Below are 17213 nucleotides of genomic sequence, written 5' to 3'. Positions count from 1 at the left end.
AGAAAGTGTTCTCTCCTAAAACGGAGGAGTCACTAGCTAGGGCTGCCCTGGGCCGGTTGTGTGCCATGTGGCCAGCACACCAGCTTGGGTGGTTTTGACTTTGAATCAAAGCTTCAGGTGAGGCTCATCCTCTAGACAGGCCACCTTATCACAATTCCAGTCGTTTAATTTTTGTGTTTCTTTGTTTATCGCCACTCTGTCTAGGCGGTGAGCTTCACGAGGTCAGAACCCACGTCTTCTTGGTCCATCGCCCTGCAAACCCGGCCCCGCCAGCACCCGGTGTGAATGGCACCTCATGTGCCTTAGGTGAACAGGTGAGCCAGAGCCATCCTGGAGCTGAGAGGATGCTCAGCACGTGAGGTGTGGATGTAAAGTAGGGAGCTTTGTCTTTTTACGAAACGCCGTTAACGCTGCCTGTGTGGGGACTTCCCTGGTGGTCCAGTGGTTAAGACTCCATGCTTCCAATGAAGGGGGTGCAGGTTTGACCCCTGGTCAGGAAACTAAGATCCCACAGGCCGCATGGTGCAGCCAAAAAAACCCAGCTGCCAGCCTGGCTGCCTTTGTTCAGTTCCTGTCTGAAATCCTCTCTGGAAATGCTTTATTGCTTTTTTATAGTTAGCTTATGAGTCAGCAGGACCTTAGCATTTACAGAGTGCTTCCCATGTGGTTTCTCGTTGGAATAATCACCCCCATTTTGAAGTTAAGACACTTAGTTGCAGAGAATAAATCTGCTTGCGTCACACAGCAGGGACGTGACAGGGTGAACGTGAACCCTGCTCCCCAGTGCCAACTTGGTGCTTTTTCTGCTTTACACCCACAGTGGGTGCCTTGTGTGGTTTCCGTCGAGGGGTCTGGGCCTCTTGTGTGCTCTGGGAAAGAGGGCAAGATCATTCAGGCATCTTCCAGTAATACTAAATTCATTTTATAAAGCACATTAGAAACCAAGATTGTGGGGCTTCCCTGGTGGCTCAGTGGTTGAGAGTCCACCTGGCGATGCAGGGGACACGGGTTCGAGCCCGGGTCCGGGAAGATCCCACGCGCCGCGGAGCAGCTAAGCCCTTGCGCCACAACTACAGAGCCTGAGCTCTAGAGCCCGCAAGCCACAACTACTGAGCCCATGAGCCACAACTACAGAAGCCCACGTGCCTAGAGCCCGTGCTCCGTAACAGGAGAAGCCACTGCAACGAGAAGCCCGTGCACCACAATGAAGAGTAGCCCCTGCTCGCCACAACTAGAGAAAGCCTGTGTGCAGCAACAAAGACCCAACACAGCCAATAATAAATAATAAACTAAAAAAAAAAAAAAAAAAAAAAAAACCAAAATTGTTTTTTGTGACAATGTGTCTAGGTAGCTATCATAAGTGCTGTTTTTAAAAACTGAACAAAGACTTTGACCCATAATAAACGGTTAGCCTCCAGCACCCTGTCCAAGTGTCAGGAGCCCGCGCTGCAGGGTCTGGAGCTGTGCTCAGCACCTCTTATCCCACCCTCCCAGGCTGGGCATGCTGTGCAGCGGGGGCCCAGCATCTTACTGGAGAGCATTGCTTGCTTCTCCAGGACTGGATGCTCAGGACCTGGTCTGAAATACTCGCAGGCCTTCCTTTTGGTTCTGTCTTCACTAATGCCAGCCTGCACTCCTTTAAACTGGGGGCCCTAAGGCTGCATCCCAAAATACACCCCATAGACCACTTGTTCATGGCTCGTTCCAGCGTTCCAGAGAGGGCCTGCTGACCTGAAGGTATCCTCTGGTCCAAGTTACTCTGCCCTGGGTCGAAAGACCAGAGTAGACATGGGTGCCGGGAACTGCCACTGGTGAAGTATCTGCTGTCTGAGATAGGATGCTATCTTTTCTTTTCAGTCAGAGACGGCCTTAGCTGCTGCTTCTCATACGCTTGAGACCAAGAAAGAGTGGCTTTACTCTGCTTTTACTTTCTGAAATTAGATACATATTTTCAGATATGGGTCATAAGCATGACCTGTAGCTTACGTCACCTGTAATAGAACAGCTGGCTGTCAGCGCTAACACACAAGAGTGGATGTGGGCTGTGGGAACTGAGCCTGACTGCTTTTGCTGCCAAGCCCCTCCTTGCCCTGTGGCCTCAGTCCTGCCGTCCAGTTGGAACCCCTCTCTGCCCTTTAGCCTGATTTTCTTGTGCATAACATGGCAACTTATTTCATGACTAATCCTTCCAGACCTGAACTCATTATCATTTTTTTTTAATTAATTAATTTTATCTTTGGGGTCTTGGTTGCGGCGAGCGGGGGCTACTCTTGGTTGCGGTGTGCGTACTTCTCATTGCGGTGGCTTCTCTTGTTGCGGAGCACGGGCTCTAGGGGTGTGGGCTTCAGTAGTTGTGGCACACGGGCTCAGTAGTTGTGGCTCGCGGGCTCTAGAGCGCAGGCTCAGTAGTTGTGGCGCACGGGCTTAGTTGCTCCGCGGCATATGGGATCTTCCTGGACCAGGGCTCAAACCCGTGTCCCCTGCACTGGCAGGCAGATTCTTAACCACTGCGCCACCAAGGAAGTCCCTCATTATCATTTTTCACTTTGGAGGGTTTTCAGATCCCCTCCTTTGATTTTCAGATGTAGCTCTTAATGGTTTAATTTCCATGTGTGGTTTCTGAGTAGATTCTAACAACTTGTTTTTATTGACGGTTCAATTTATTTTATTTTTGTAACTGAGAGAAGAAAGGAATCTTAGGAACAGATTCCATCTGTGAAATGCAATGTAGAATTTTGGCCAAAGGGTTGAGAATGGAACAGATGGCATAAGAGGTGACGTGCCTGCTCCGAGTTGGTTTCTCGGTGACGGTCTTGTTTCTAGTTTGAGGTTCCGAAAGCCTCAGTAGAAAGGAGGAGAGCAGTGCAGACCCACAGACTTTCCGGCCGCCTGGCCCAAGTGACAGGCACCTGTGAAGGTGCTTTTCCACCTTCACAGTCTTTTGACTTAGGTCTGGAGCGCCATTGTGTGTGCTGCGAGAAAACACAGGCAGACACCTGGGCCCGTGACTTCCTCTCTCTGGCCACTTCCTGTGTGGGGAGTGAGTGGGCGTGGCTGGTGTTGGTGGGCGGAGCCTGCCTCCCCTCTCTGCACGTGCCTGTCCTGCTTTTGGCTCTGGCTCACAGCACTGCTGGGCTGACTGTCCCTCTGTGCTATAAGCTCATCTCCAAATGCTGGGAATCGTGAGCAAGATTGTTTTCCCACTCCCTTTTTTTACCACCAGTCTTGTCTTCCAGTTATATCTGAAACTAGCAGTTTTAAGAAGCATTTTGGCATAAAATGCAAAATTTATAAGCATGTTATATGCCATTTTCAAAAAAACCCAGGCCCCTTTTGACCTTGCTTTACATAGGAGATCTATTTCCTGATCTGGAAATGTGGCCAGCCAAGACTTAGTTCCTTTCTTCCACTTGGGAGCTGTCCCTTTTGCTCAGAGAAGGCCCCCAGACACCACAGCAAGTCAGTGGGTCTGAGCTACTTCTTTGTCTAGCTCTCTTGGCCATCATAACTGCTGACGGTGAGACAGGAAGGAGTTGGCACAGCTACCTCTGAGAGTCTGGGGGACCCAGGGCCCATCGGTGTGGCCATGTGTACTGCAGAACAGAAGGACAGGTGGGAGATCTTTAAGAATTTGGAAAACTCCCAGGAAGAGTTGAGATTGTCTATATGAGCAGCTTCACCTGGTCAGGGGAGTTACGCTGAAGTTGAACCTGACTCTAAAGTTAGTGGCTTGCTCTGGGGTGTCTTTTCCCACCATCATCCTGAGTTACTGGGCAAAGCTGCACTGGTTTATAGTTTATGTTCTGATTCTGTGAGAACTTGCCAGACTGAATGCAGATGCACTGTCCTTACAGAAAGTGGGCTGAGGATGGACCCCCTTAACCTGGTGCCATATTTGCCTCGGGCAGAGTGGTCCCTGGGGCCAGGAGACCAAGGCTGGCTTGCGATGTTGGGTCAGGTGCTCAAGGAATACCAGGCACGTACAAGACGGTGTGTGGTTTCTCTCTTTTCTTCACGTCAAGGGTTGCTGGCTTGGGCTTTGAACAGGTGCGTGGAGCTCTGGTTGTCTCAGTGGGGCGCCTTGCTGGGTGGGCTTATCTTCATCCTGATCCTCCCCTGGGTATGAGAAAGGGGTGGACAGCGCACTGTGGCCGTTGTCTGCTCTCTCTTTGCCGTGTTGGCCTCCATGACTGGTGTGTTGGCCGCATTTTGTTTGTTTCTTTTTTATTTTTTTTAAGTTTATTAAATTGTAGTTGGTTTACAGTGTTGTGTTAACTTCTGCTGTACAGCAAAGTGACTCAGTTATAGATACACGTATTGTTTTTCATATTCTTTTCCATTATGGTTTATCAAAGGATATTGAATGTAGTTCCCTGTGCCATACAGTAGGACCTTGTTATTTATTTATTTATTTTTATTTATTTAGTTTTTTGCGGTACGCGGGCCTCTCACTGTCGTGGCCTCTCCCGTTGCGGAGCACAGGCTCCAGACACGCAGGCTCAGCGGCCATGGCTCATGGGCCCAGCTGCTCCACGGCATGTGGGATCCTCCCGGACCGGGGCACGAACCTGTGAACCCCGGAATCGGCAGGCGGACCCTCAACCACTGCGCCACCAGGGAAGCCCCGGTTTGCTAATACCTTGTTGAGGATTTTTGCATCTATATTCATCAAAGATATTGGCCTATAATTTTCTTTTTTGATAGTATCTTTGTCTGGTTTTGGTATCAGGGTGCTTGTGGCTTTATAGAATGTCTTTGCGAGTGTTTCTTCCTCTTCAGTCTTTTAGAAGAGTTTGAGCAGGATCAGTGTAAGTTCTTCCTTGTATGTTTGGTAGAATTCGCCTGTGAAGCCATCTGGCCCTGGACTTTGTTTGTAGGGAGTTTTGTTTGGTCATTTGTTTTTACAGATTTTATTTCACTTCTAGCGATTGGTCTGTTCAGGTTATCTGTTTCTTCTTGATTCAGTCTTGGTGGGCTGTATGTTTCTAGAAAGTCGTCCATTTCTTCTAGGTTGTCAAATTTATTGGCGTATAATTGTTCATAGTATTCTTTCATGGTTTTTTTGTATTTCTGTGGTATCAGTTGTGATTTCTCCTCTTTCATTTCGTATTTTGTTTATTTGGGTCTTCTCTCTTTCCTTCTTAGGGAGCCCGGCCATTGGTGTGTTAATTTTTGTTTACCCTTTCAAAGAACCAGCTCTGGGTTTTATTGATTTTTTTTTTCTATTTCTTTTAATCTCTATTTTATTTATTTCCTCTCTGATCTTTATTATCTCCTTCTTTCTGCTGACTTTAGGTTTTCTTTGGCCACATTTCCTTTTCTTTCTTTCTTTCTTTTTCTTGGCCATGCCGTGCGGCTTGTGGGATTTTAGTTTCCCAACTAGGGATCGAACCTGGGCCCTTGGCACTGAGAGCACGGAGTCCTAACCACTGGACCATCAGGGAATTCCCATGTTTGGCCACATCTTCTGTTACAAAACTTGGGATATGGGATTCTGATTCCTGACAAAGTTGGGTCTCTTTCTTCCTAGTTGTTCATTTAATTAAACCAGAGGGCTTATGAAACCATAAAAATTAAATTATAGTGAACTATATGTTTAATGAGTTTGCTTTATGTCATAAACCAGGGCCCCTTTCAGACAACCTTGGAAATCCGATTGCTGGCTTTCAGTTAGTGATGGGTCATGATGATGCTGGTGCCAGCCGTGTTTACTGAGCTCTTACCTTGAGCCAGGGACTGCACACACACTTCTATGTGTTAATTCATCAGACCACAACAAACCTGTTTTTTTTTAAAATTTATTTTTGAATGTGTTGGGTCTTCATTGCTGTGAGCAGGCTTTCTCTAGTCGCAGCGAGCGGGGGCTACTCTTCGTTGCAGCGCGCGGGCTTCTTCTCATTGCAGTGGCTTCTTGTTGCGGAACACAGGCTCTAGGCACATGGGCTCAGTAGCTGTGGTTCGCGGGCTCTAGAGCGCAGGTTCAGTAGTTGTGGCGCATGGGCTTAGTTGTTCTGCAGCATGTGGGATCTTCCCGGACCAGGGCTCGAACCCGTGTCCCCTGCACTGGCAGGCAGGTTCTTAACCACTGCGCCACCAGGGAAGTCCAACGAACCTGTTTTACAGACAGAGGTGTCGAGGCCTCAGCGGTGCGGCCCTGACCCAGGCTGGTGAGTAGCTGAGCCAGGATGTGAACCCAGCCAGGAGGCGAGGGCTCATCTTTGCAACCCCTGTGCTGCCACTGCCATTAGTTGGTGTTTTCCAGGTGGTCTCTGAAACCTCTAAATTTTTAGAGGCAATAGGGCTGCGTATTGGTGCTTGATCCCTTGTAGCCTTCATTGAAGTTCTGGCTTAGCCCCGGGTTATGGGTCTGAGACAGGCAGACTCCACAGGGCTGTGATCTCCATGGGCCTGTGTCCACCCACAGACCCAGAGGCTGAGCCGGTTGTCTTTTCCTGAACAGTGTCCCCACCTCCCTGGGCTTCCTGGGCATTGTCTGGGCCCCGGGTAATTTGAGCCAAGCAGGGTGGTCCACCTTGGGACCTACGTGGTATAAGGATCTGGGATTGCCCTGGGGATAAAGCTCTTCCCGCACAGCTGTCCCGCTGGGCTGAAATGCACCCCACAGCCTGCCGTCTTCAGGAGCTGTGCCCTGTGAGGGCCCCCAGGCAGCACACCCACAGACCCACGGAATGGCGGAGGTGCTCCTGCCTGCTCTAAGCCTCTCTGAGGTACTACCAGGTGCCAAACAAGGGATCTTTGTTTTTGTTTTTTTAATTAATCAATTAATTAATTTGGCTGCGTCGGGTCCTAGATGCGGCATGCGGGATCTTCTTGCGGCACGTGGGCTTCTCTCTAGTTGTAGTGCACAGGCTTCAGGGTGCGTGGGCTCAGTAGTTGTGGCACATGGGCTCTCTAGTTGTGGTGCACGGGCTCTAGAGCGCAGGCTTAGTTGCCCCACGGCATGTGGGGTCTTAGCTCCCTGACCAGGGATCAAACTCGCGTCCCCTGCTTTGGAAGGCAGACTCTTTATTAACCACTGGACCACCAGGGAAGCCCCCAAACAAAGGATCTTTGGGTCCTCACCTCTCCCATGGGACTCGGCCCTGCCTGAATGTCTAGTTGAGGGCAGGGGTTGGTGCCAGTGGTACCCGGGTAATGAGCTCGGCACTTCAGAATCCATTTGGATTGCCAGGGCATCCACGTGTGGGTTTGGCACAGTGTAGGGTAAGAGGGAAATGTGTCCACTTAGCAGACAGTAGCCGGCGTCTTTCAGAAGTAGATTAAGTGGAGGTTGATAGGAAAGAGTCGTTTTTGCAGATGTTCGTCCAAGGATGTTAATTTTTCATAGTGGTCAAGAATTCGGGTGTGTTTGGAAAGGGAGGTGAAAAATTAAGCTAAATACTAAACTAGCTTAGTTGACAGTTCAAACCGGAGCAGAACGTTTTAGCTTAGATCGGGACGGCCCCTCCCAAACCTGGACTTCAGAGTCAAAGCAGCTCAGGGCACAGGCGGATGCATGCTGGGATCTGTGTGTTCTTGGCTTCATGGTATCCACAGGGTGGGTGCTGTCTTGGGAAGGGAGCAGAGGTACGTTTTTAAATATGTGGAGTTGAGGGCTTGGGAGGTGGGCGAGGGCTTATGATTGAAGGCTGCAGCCTTGTTCGCGGGCGCTGTGCACTTACGTCGCAGCCCCTTCCTCCCCCGGAAGCTGCCGTGCTTCTCATATCATCGTCCTGGGGGCCCGGGGGCATCCCGAGGCGGCATGCACGCTGCTGCTCCGCCATAGCTCCTCCTCAGCGTCCCTGTAGCCCCGTGTCTCCCCTCTTGGCTGCTGCTCTGGGCCCAGGGCCGTGGCGGGTGGGAATGAGGAAGGGAGGGGCAGTTGTAGAAGGAACGGATGTTTCCTAAGTGTGGACCCCGCATGGTAGCGCTCGCCACGCTGCCGTGGGCTCCTGATTGGTCCGGCTGACACAGCTCGCCAGTGGCACTTGGTGGGCACAGGCCACAGCGCAGCGGGGCCTCCACTCTGCGGCCTGAGTCTGCGCGCACTTGGCAGAGGGCTGCCTCCCCTGCCGTGAGTCGCCCAGGCATCTGGAGGCCTGTGGCTGTGGAGGAGCCTGTCCAGGGAGCAGTGTAAGGATCGATCGGTACGGCTCCATTTTCCTTTTAAGAAAAGTGTTTAGAAGAACTTTCCTAGTTTCACGAATATCAGGAATTGAAAATGATACCGGCTGGTATTAAGTTCCTCAAAACAGATTTCTGCAGGAGGCTTGGGGCCTCCTTCACACTTCAGGAGCTGGTCCTCAGCCTGCCTGGGCGACGCGCGTCTGCGCCCCGCCGCCCGCTCGCGTCCGTGCAGAGAGGAGACTGGTTCCACCACGCTGAACGGTCCACACGGGGCGCGGGGCCTGGGGAGACACTGACGGGCTCAGAGCTGAGGTCCGCGCGAGAGATCTGGGCTCTGTGTCAGACTTGGGGGAGGAGGGTTGGTGAGTCCCTGGCGTCCTCCCACCTCGTCACTGATTTATCTGATTTGTTCTTCCAGAACGAGTCTGCTGAGGACAAGGATCATGGACTTCATCACCTCCATGGCCACCCTGCCCCTGCTGTTGGGCTGCGTGGGCGTCTTCAGCCTCTGCAAGCTGCTGCAGTGGCTGCGCACGAGAGCCTACGTCCGGAACGCCGTGGTGGTCATTACCGGCGCCACGTCGGGCCTGGGCCGAGGTGGGTGGTGGGGCAGTGCTGGGCGGGGGGCAGCGGTGTGGGTGCAGACACATGAGGTGGGCTGGCAGCTGGGCAGCAAGGGTGGCACTGCCCTTGGTCCAGATAGAGACAGAGAGCTTAAGCGCAGTGAGAGATGGCCCTGACCTACGGCACCAGGGCCGGAGGCGGAAGCCAGGGAGGGGGCCGCGTGTGCACGTGGGGCAGCCTCAGCGCCGGTCGGTGTGGAAACAGGCATTTGTATGTGGAGACTTTCAAAAATGGACACTAACTTAGGGCCAAACAAAACGTTCCTTTCCCTAGGTTCAGCGAGCATCCCAGGTTTATGGCTTTGGTATCACCTTCAGCTTTCTGTCCCCTCACGGGGCCGTGCCTCCAGCCGTGCCCTGGCACCTTGGCAGGTGGGGACGGGATCAGTGAGGCCTCAGCTGTTCCTTAGCTGGGTTCTCCAGTTGAGCTCAGATCTAACCTAGTGACCACGTGGAGCTTCTGGGTCCCAGGCCCACCCCACACGCCTGTGCCAACCATGGCAGTGTACCAGGGCAGGTGCAGGTGTGTCAGCTTCCGCACATGCTCCGCGCCACCTCTGCACGCCCCCCATGCTCACACTCAGTTCCATGGAACGAGGCCGAGGGGCGCCCTGAGTTGGGGTACACCCAGTGCCCCTGCGTCTCCTGGCCAGTGAGAGTACAGCCAGTGTGGCCCTGGGCCACGTGCTGGCCCCTAGGCCAGGTGCTGGAACAGACGGGTGTGAGGCAGGGTCCCTTCCCTCTGGGAGCCCATGGTCTGTGCAGAGAGGAAGGACTTCTCTCCGTGTGTTGCCCTTTCAGGACGGGTGTTCACAGCGGGCTGGCAGGGGAGGCACCTAGGTGCGTGCTGGCTTGGGCTCATCTCCCTGAGTCCTCATAGCTGACGCTCAGAGAAGGTGCGACTTGCCCTGGGACTTCTAGGCAGGAGCGCGAAGCCAGGACTCAAGCCCTTGTCTTGTCTCCCTGGGGGAGGGGGCAGGGTGGGCCGTGAGCATGGGTCACGCAGGGGCTGCTGGCACTTAAGAGCTACGGGAACACAGGGGAGCAGACGGGGAGTGGCGTGCAGGCGGCCAGGGGACCCGGGCAGAGTGCGGGGAGCAGGGGTCCGTGCGTGCACCAGCATGGCGTTCAGGTGAGCCTCGGGGTGACCCAGGGTCTGCCATCAGATCTCCAGGCCCCAAGCCATAGCCGGCCTCTGGCCTTACTCAGCTGCTAAATATAGGGTGCCAGCAGCCACTGCTCCACCGCAGAGAGAAGTGGGTTATTACTGTCCTTGAAGTGTGTCAGGGGTTGGCTGTGAGGGAAAGGCACACTGCGGCGCCGATGCGCACACGCGTGACGGAGGTGCTGCTCTCTCTCCATCCGCGCTTCCTCCTGTGACACCAGGGCCGGGAAGGGGATGGAAGACACAAAGCCCGCGTGTCTGTGTGCGTCTGTGCTCTTCCCACCATCTCCTAGATTCCATCGGAGGGCCAGGATGGCGTGTATCCCTCCCCCTCCGGCTGTCTCAGTACAAACACCCCTCAGCGACTGCCCAGGAGGCGTGGGGAGGAGACCCCGGCCACCCTCATGGCTCTGCCCAGCCTGTCGGCCGCCCTGGAGGCCTGGGTGACGTGCTGAGTATTCGGACAAATCTCGTGTTTCTCCTGCCTTGTCTCCTGGCTTGTCCTTGTGGACTGGCAGGACACTGGGTGAAGGGACATGTCTCGGTCCCGAGGCCATGAGCCTAGTGGACTTATAAGCTGGTAGTGCTGGTGGCTGGGGAACGGCTGGCAGCCCAAGATAAATGCATTCCTTTTTCTCTCCACCCTCCCGCCTCTTATCAGCTTTTTCAAGAAATGAAAATGGAATTTTCTCAGCCTGTTGGCATTTCTGTCATTCTCTACATGAACTCTTAATTTCCTCCCTTGGCTTTCCTTGGGAAGCAAAGCTTAAGCAGAACGCGGGTGACCAGTTTCCAGAGCTGTTCAGACACTTGCGTGTCCCCCACCTTGGATCTTGGTGGCACCTCACTGAATGTCCATCGTGGTGGCCAGGTCGGGACAAAATGGGGTGAGGAAGCCAGTAGGGCTTTGGGAGTGATAGGAAACGGGCCTCAGGAGCGCCTGCCCTCAGCCCCACCCCCGAGGAGGCTCCGCAGGGCAGGTGGGATGGGGGCCGTGACCCAGGCAGACCCCGGGGCCAGAGCGGGGGCTGTGGCTCCGTCTGGGTTTGTGCCCTCGGTCAGGGTGAGCTTCAAAGAAGACAACACCGCACGCCTGGAAGTGCACCGGTTTAGTTGAGTTGAACCTCCTTCCAGAAGGCTCCATCTGGGTCAGGCTGGGAGGCGCCGGCCCCGGGATAGCAAGTGACGCTGCAGGAGGCGCCGCATCTGGAAAGAAGGCTTTGCCGCCAGGGAGCCTCCTCCCTCCTGCCCTGAGGGAGGCTGGCATTCTCCCTGCTTCGCTTTCGCTTTCGAGGCATGGGTGGGGGAAGGACCCCGTCTGGACCCCAGAACCTCCTCCCTTCCTGGATCCCTGACCCTCCGGTGGGCTCCTGGGGCCGGCCTTGCCCTCCTAGCAGCCTGCGGCACCAAGACTCCGCTTGACCAACCGGCCCCTGAGACTCAGTCTGGGCCCCGGGGGTGGCCGCATGGTCAGCTGGGGCCGCACACACCTGCTCTTGGGCACCTGAGGGAGACTAGGCCTCTAGCGAGGACAGACTGTGCCCCTTTAAGCCCCACATTTCCATTCTCACTAACAGCCAGTCTTTGGAACATTTTAAGAGGGCAGCTTAGAAGCACAACGCAGCCCTTGTGCAGTGCTTTCTCTCCTTGCGGTGCTGGCCCGGCCGCTGTAACCCGCTCAGTCCTAGCGCTGCTGACCTGCGCCTGCAGAAGAGGGAAGTGGGGACCAAGAGGTCGAAACTTCCCACGTCACAGGGCCGTCAGGGCTGGGGTCTGAGTCGGACACAGGAGGTCTCGCTCGTGTCCGTCCTCTTGACCGCAGGGCTGTGCGGCTCTCCGCGGGCTGTGAGCTTCGGGGCACCAAGCGCTCGGCTGTGTTTGGGGGCAGGGCGAGAGGACCTCAGCCCCTGCTTCCTCCCTCTCCCTGCCCCTCCTGTCGTGGCCTTGGGAGTCACATGTGACCCTGGCTGGCCTAGTGCTAGTGATGCTGCCCCCACCAGGGCTGACCTGGTCCCTCCCAAGGATTTGGACACCAGAGCTTGGAGGGAACAGGCCAAGGGCACCCTTGTCTGGCCGGGGAGTGGTGTCCACAGGAAAGCAGCGCTGTCTGCAGCCCCGCCCCCATCTGGTGGAGAGGCCAGGCTGGGAATGCAGTGGGGAAGGGACCTGCTAGCATTCAGAGAGCTTGATTCCTGCTGCCCAGGACTCTGGGCCACCACCACTCCTGTCCTTCGCATCTGAACCATTCAGCTCCTTCCCTGAATTCCTGAGCTACCCTGGAATTCTCCTGATAAATCCTCTTTTTGCTTTGCCCCGGGTGACTTGAGTCCCTTTTCTTGCCACCAAAGAATATTGACTAAGAGAGGTGCCCAGATAGTTCTGGACTCCCCCGCCATGGCCTTCATCAGTTGTCACCTGGATGCTGTAGTGACTCAGAGGAACCCCCAGCAGGAGGGAACCTTTTAAAATGATGCCACCCTTGGACTTCCCTGGTGGCGCAGAATCCTCCTGCCGATGCAGGGGACACGCATTCAGGCTCTGGTCCGGGAAGATCCCACATGCCGTGGAGCAACTAAGCCCGAGAGCCACAACTACTGAGCCCGCGTGCCACAACTACTAGAGCCCGTGCTCCGCACCAAGAGAAGCCACCGCCATGAGAAGCCCGTGCACCGCGATGAAGAGTAGCCCCCGCTCGCCGCAACTACAGAAAGCCCGCGCGCAGCAACGAAGACCCAACGCAGCCAAAAAAAACTGATGCCATCCTTAATGCCGCCCTGCTGCGCGGGCGCTCGGCATACTTCAGCTCTTTAACCTCCTCGCAAGGCTGTCAGCCTCCCCACGTCCTGTCCCCGCTGCGTGTGTCCACGAGCCTTCGGGCCTGTGTACTCTCGGGAGGAACAGCCTGCAGGCTTCAGGCCTCGGGGGAGCCTCTCCGCCCCTCTCACCAGAGTCCTGTGTCCCCTGTGCGTCCATAGAACCACAGAAGCAGCCCCGGCAGGTACGTGCCTGCTGCGTTGAGGTGACGGCATCCCCGAGCTGGCGCTGCCTGACCGTCGGGCACATCCCTTGCCTCACTGAGCTCCTCGCCATGAAAGTGGGGATACTGCTCGCAGGGTGGATCAGAGCTAAAGGTTATGCTGGAAAGTTCTGAGCCTGGTACCTAACAGTCTGTCCCCCAGCTGCTGCCTTCCTCCTGCCCGTGGACGTCTGTCACAGCCCCGAACGTGGGCTCTGCAGTGGTGACAGCAGAGCTCCCTGTGCCGGGTCCCTAACCCTGCCCCACAGCCTTCCACGGCGGGCCGGTGCCGATGGCTGGGGAACAAGTAGCCCTATGGTCTGGGGCTGGGGAGCTGGGAGCTGGGCTGATGGTGAAGGCCTGGGCCTCCCCAGCTGCCATGCTGCTTTCTTCTTCCTCTAGAATGTGCCAGAGTTTTCCATGCTGCCGGTGCCAAGCTGGTGCTCTGTGGCCGGAACGCCGAGGCCCTGGAGGAGCTCACCCGAGAACTTGCTGCTTCCCGGGCTACCGAGGTGAGCCCAGGGGTGGTTTTCATGGGGAAGAGGTGCAGCCCTGGTCGGCCAGCTGGGCTCAAATCCACCACTTCCGCAGCGCCGCGAGTTGAGGGAGGCCCCTCTGTTAGTGCTTTCTTCCTCCCCCATGTCTCCGCTAATACCTGTTCACCTCTTGGCGGTGGTAGCCGGGAGACTGGCGATGACTTTTAACATTTTAAGTTAAGATGACATTTAACATTTCCTTTCCAGTTGAGGTGCCTTTTATCCTTTTTCTTGTCTAACGGCTCCGATGAGAACAACAAGCTATGCTGAATAGCTGCAGTGAAAGCAGACACCCTTGTCTTGTTCTGGAGCACACTGGAACACTTTCAGTCTTCCACCACTGGGCATGATGTTAGTTGTAAGTTTTTCATAAATACCTTGGGGGAATTTCCCCTCTGTTCCTAGTTTTCTGAGAGCTTTTATCATGAAAGGGTGTTGGATTATGTCAGATCTCTTTTCTGCGTCAATTGAGATGCTTACGTGGTCCTTCCCCCTTCGTTCTATTAATGTGGTGGGTTACACTGATTGACTTCCTCACGGTAAACTACCCTTGCCTTGCTAGGATAAATTTAGCCTGCTCGTGATGAATAATCCTCTTAGTACGCTGTTGAATTTGATTGGTTAGTATTCTGTTGAGGATTTTAGCATCGATATTCATAAAGGAATTTGGTCTGTAATTTTCTCGTGGTGTCTTTATCTGGCCTTGGTATCAGAGTAATGCTGGCCTCACAGAATGCATCGGTAAGTGTTTTCTCCTCTTCGGGGTTGTTTTTTTGTTTTCTAAATATTTATTTATTAGGCTGTGCCAGATCTTAGTTGTGTAATGCGGGATCTGTTGTTGCATTGCGCGGGCTCCAGAGTGCGCAGGCTTCGTTGCTCCGTGGCATGTGGGATCTTAGCTCCCTGACTAGGGATCAGACCGCATCCCCTGCACTGGAAGGCAGATTCTTAACCACTGGACCACAAGGGAAGTCCCTCCTCTTCAGTTTTTTGGAAGAGTATAAGTATTGGTGTTAATTCTTCTTTAAAATTTGATAAAATTCACCAGTGAATCTGGTTCCGGATATTTTTTGTTGGGAGGTTTTAGGTTACTGATTCAGTTTCTACCTGTCACATGTCTGCTGAGATTCTGTTTCTTCTTGGCTCAGTTTAGGTAATTTGTGCGTGTCGGGGAATTTGTCCATTTCTTCGAGGTTATCTAATTTGTGCGTTTCGGGGAATTTGTCCATTTCTTCGAGGTTATCTAATTTGTGCGTTTCGGGGAATTTGTCCGTTTCTTCGAGGTTATCTAATTTGTGCGTTTTGGGGAATTTGTCCATTTCTTCGAGGTTATCTAATTTGTGCGTTTCCGGGAATTTGTCCATTTCTTCGAGGTTATCTAATTTGTTGGCATACAGTTGTCCATAGTATTCTTTTATAATCTTTTTTATCTGTGTAAGGTCCCACTTTCAGTTCTAATTTTAGTTACTTGCACCTTTTCTTTTTTCTTTGGTCTAGCTAACGGTTTCTCAATTTTGTTGATCTTTTCAGAACACCAACTTGTGATTTCATTCATTTTCTTTGTTTTCTATTCTCTCTATGTATATCTTTGTTTTTAAATATTTTATTTATTTATTTATTTGGCTACGCCGAGTCTTTAGTTGAGGCACTTGGGATCTTTATTGCCGTGTGTGGAATCTTTAGTTGCAGCATGTGGGATCTAGTTCCCTGACCAGGGATCGAACCCGGGCCCCCTGCATTGAGAGTGTGGAGTCTTAACCACTGGACCACCATATTTAAGCACTGGACCCCTATATTTTGTTTATCTTCTTTCTAATCTGCTTTCCTTCCTCTGCTAGCTTTGAGTTTAGTTTGCTCTGTTTCCCTAAGATGCAAAGATATATTAAAGATATGTTATTGAGGGGCCTCCCTGGTGGCACAGTGGTTGAGAGTCCGCCTGCCAGGTTCGTGCCCCAGTCCGGGAAGATCCCACATGCCGTGGAGCAGCTGGGCCCGTGAGCCATGGCCGCTGAGCCTGCGTGTCCGGAGCCTATGCTCCGCAACGGGAGAGGCCCACGTACCGCAAAAAAAACAAAACAAAACAAAAAAGATATGTTATTGAGATCTTTTTTTTTTTTTTTCCCAGCCATGCTGCATGGCATGTGGGATCTTAGCTCCCCAACTAGGGATCGAACCTGCACCCCCTGCACTGGAGGCGCAGTCTTAACCACTGGACTGCCAGGAAAATCCCCTTCTTTTTTAAATATAGTCATTTATAGTTATAAGTTTCCCTCTTAGCACAGCCTTCACTGCATCCTGTAAGTTTTGGTATGTTATGTTTCCATTTTCATTTTGTTGTAAGTATTCTCTAATGTCCCTTGTGATTTCTGTTTTGAGTCAGTGGTTGTTTAATGTCCCCTGGTTTCCAGTTTGCATGGTGTTACTGGTTTCTAGCTTCATCACTCTGTGGTTGCAGGAGATAATTTTTATGATATTTATCTTTTAAAATCTATTGAGACTTGTTTGCGACCTAACATGTGGTCTGTCCTGGAGAATGTTCCATGTGTGCTTGTGAAGCGTATGTATTACACTGTTGATGGGTGGAGTGTTCTAAATATGACTCTCAGGTCCAATTTGTTTATAGTGTTGTTCAGGTCATCTATTTCCTAATTGATTTGTCTGGTTGTTCTATCCATTATTGAAAGTGGGGTATTGCTATATCAAAATATTATTGTAGAACTGTCTATTTCTCCCTTCAATTCTGTTGATTTTTGCTTCCTATATTTTGAGGGTCTGTTATTAGGTACATAAGTGTTTATAACTGTTATACCTTCTTGTTGTAATGTACCTTTTAACATTATTATATAATGTCCTTCTTTGTCTCTTGTAACCTTTTTTGATTTAAAGTATTTTTTTGTCTGATATTAGTTTAGGCACCCTACCTCTCTATTTGGTTACTATTTAAATAGAATATCTCTTTTCATCGTTTTCCTGTCAATGTGTCTTTGGATCTAAAGTTAGTCTCTCAAAGACAGCATATAGGGGGCTTCCCTGGTGGCGCAGTGGTTGAGGGTCCGCCTGCCGATGCAGGGCACACAGGTTCATGCCCTGGTCCGGGAGGATCCCACGTGCCGCGGAGCGGCTGGGCCCGTGAGCCATGGCCGCTGAGCCTGCGCGTCCGGAGCCTGTGCTCCGCAACGGGAGAGGCCACAACAGTGAGAGGGCCGCGTACCGCAAAAAAAAAAAAAAAAAAAAAAAAAAGACAGCATATAGTTAGGGTTTAAACTGTTTACATTTAAAGCAATTACTATTTAGGAGGGACTTGTGCCATTTCGCTGTTTTTTTTCTATATGTCTTGTAGCTTTTTTGTCCATTTCCTGCATTACTCTCTTGTGTTTAGTTGATTTTTTTGGAGTGAAATGCTTTCATTCCCTTCTCATTTCCTTACATGTATATTCTATAGCTATTTTCTATGTGATTATCATGGAGATTACATTGAATATCCTGAAGTTGTAACAGTCTAATTAGAATTTATACCAACTTAATGTCAATAGCACACAGAAACTCCACTCTGTCCTCCCCCATTTCTGCTATTCATGTCATAGATTACATCTTTATACAGTTTGCCCAGTAACATAGATTAATAATAGTTTTAAAATGCATTTGTCAAATTATGTAGAAAATAAAGAGTAGAGTTACAATCCAAAGTTACAATACTACTAGCTTTTATAATTCCCCATGTATTTATTTTCCTGGAGATCTTTATT

At 51.9% G+C, this 17213-nt stretch overlaps 1 protein-coding gene across 7 annotated transcripts in view; it reads left to right on the top strand.

Annotated features, from left to right (window-relative positions):
• The window catches only part of DHRS7B (dehydrogenase/reductase 7B), a 40204-nt gene that overhangs the window by 11674 nt on the left and 11317 nt on the right, over positions 1-17213 (top strand). For 5 of the 7 annotated variants that reach the window (XM_089900155.1, XM_089900156.1, XM_022560737.3 and 2 more), the window contains exons 2-3: positions 8546-8724; positions 13334-13443. In XM_089900155.1, coding sequence (XP_089756281.1) covers positions 8546-8724; positions 13334-13443 — 289 coding nt within the window. Of the gene's footprint in view, positions 1-320; positions 3991-8545; positions 8725-13333; positions 13444-13637; positions 13826-17213 lie in introns of those variants that run through there. The other 2 variants (XM_089900159.1, XM_089900158.1) reach the window with 2 other exon arrangements.

The sequence above is a fragment of the Delphinapterus leucas genome, chromosome 19 (genome assembly GCF_059928025.1).
Source record: "Delphinapterus leucas isolate spDelLeu-1000000601 "Yukka" chromosome 19, BTC_Dleu_Yukka2, whole genome shotgun sequence".
Lineage (NCBI taxonomy): Eukaryota > Metazoa > Chordata > Mammalia > Artiodactyla > Monodontidae > Delphinapterus > Delphinapterus leucas.
Note: the sequence above shows the minus strand (reverse complement) of the source record. Positions and strands in the feature narration are given on the sequence as shown.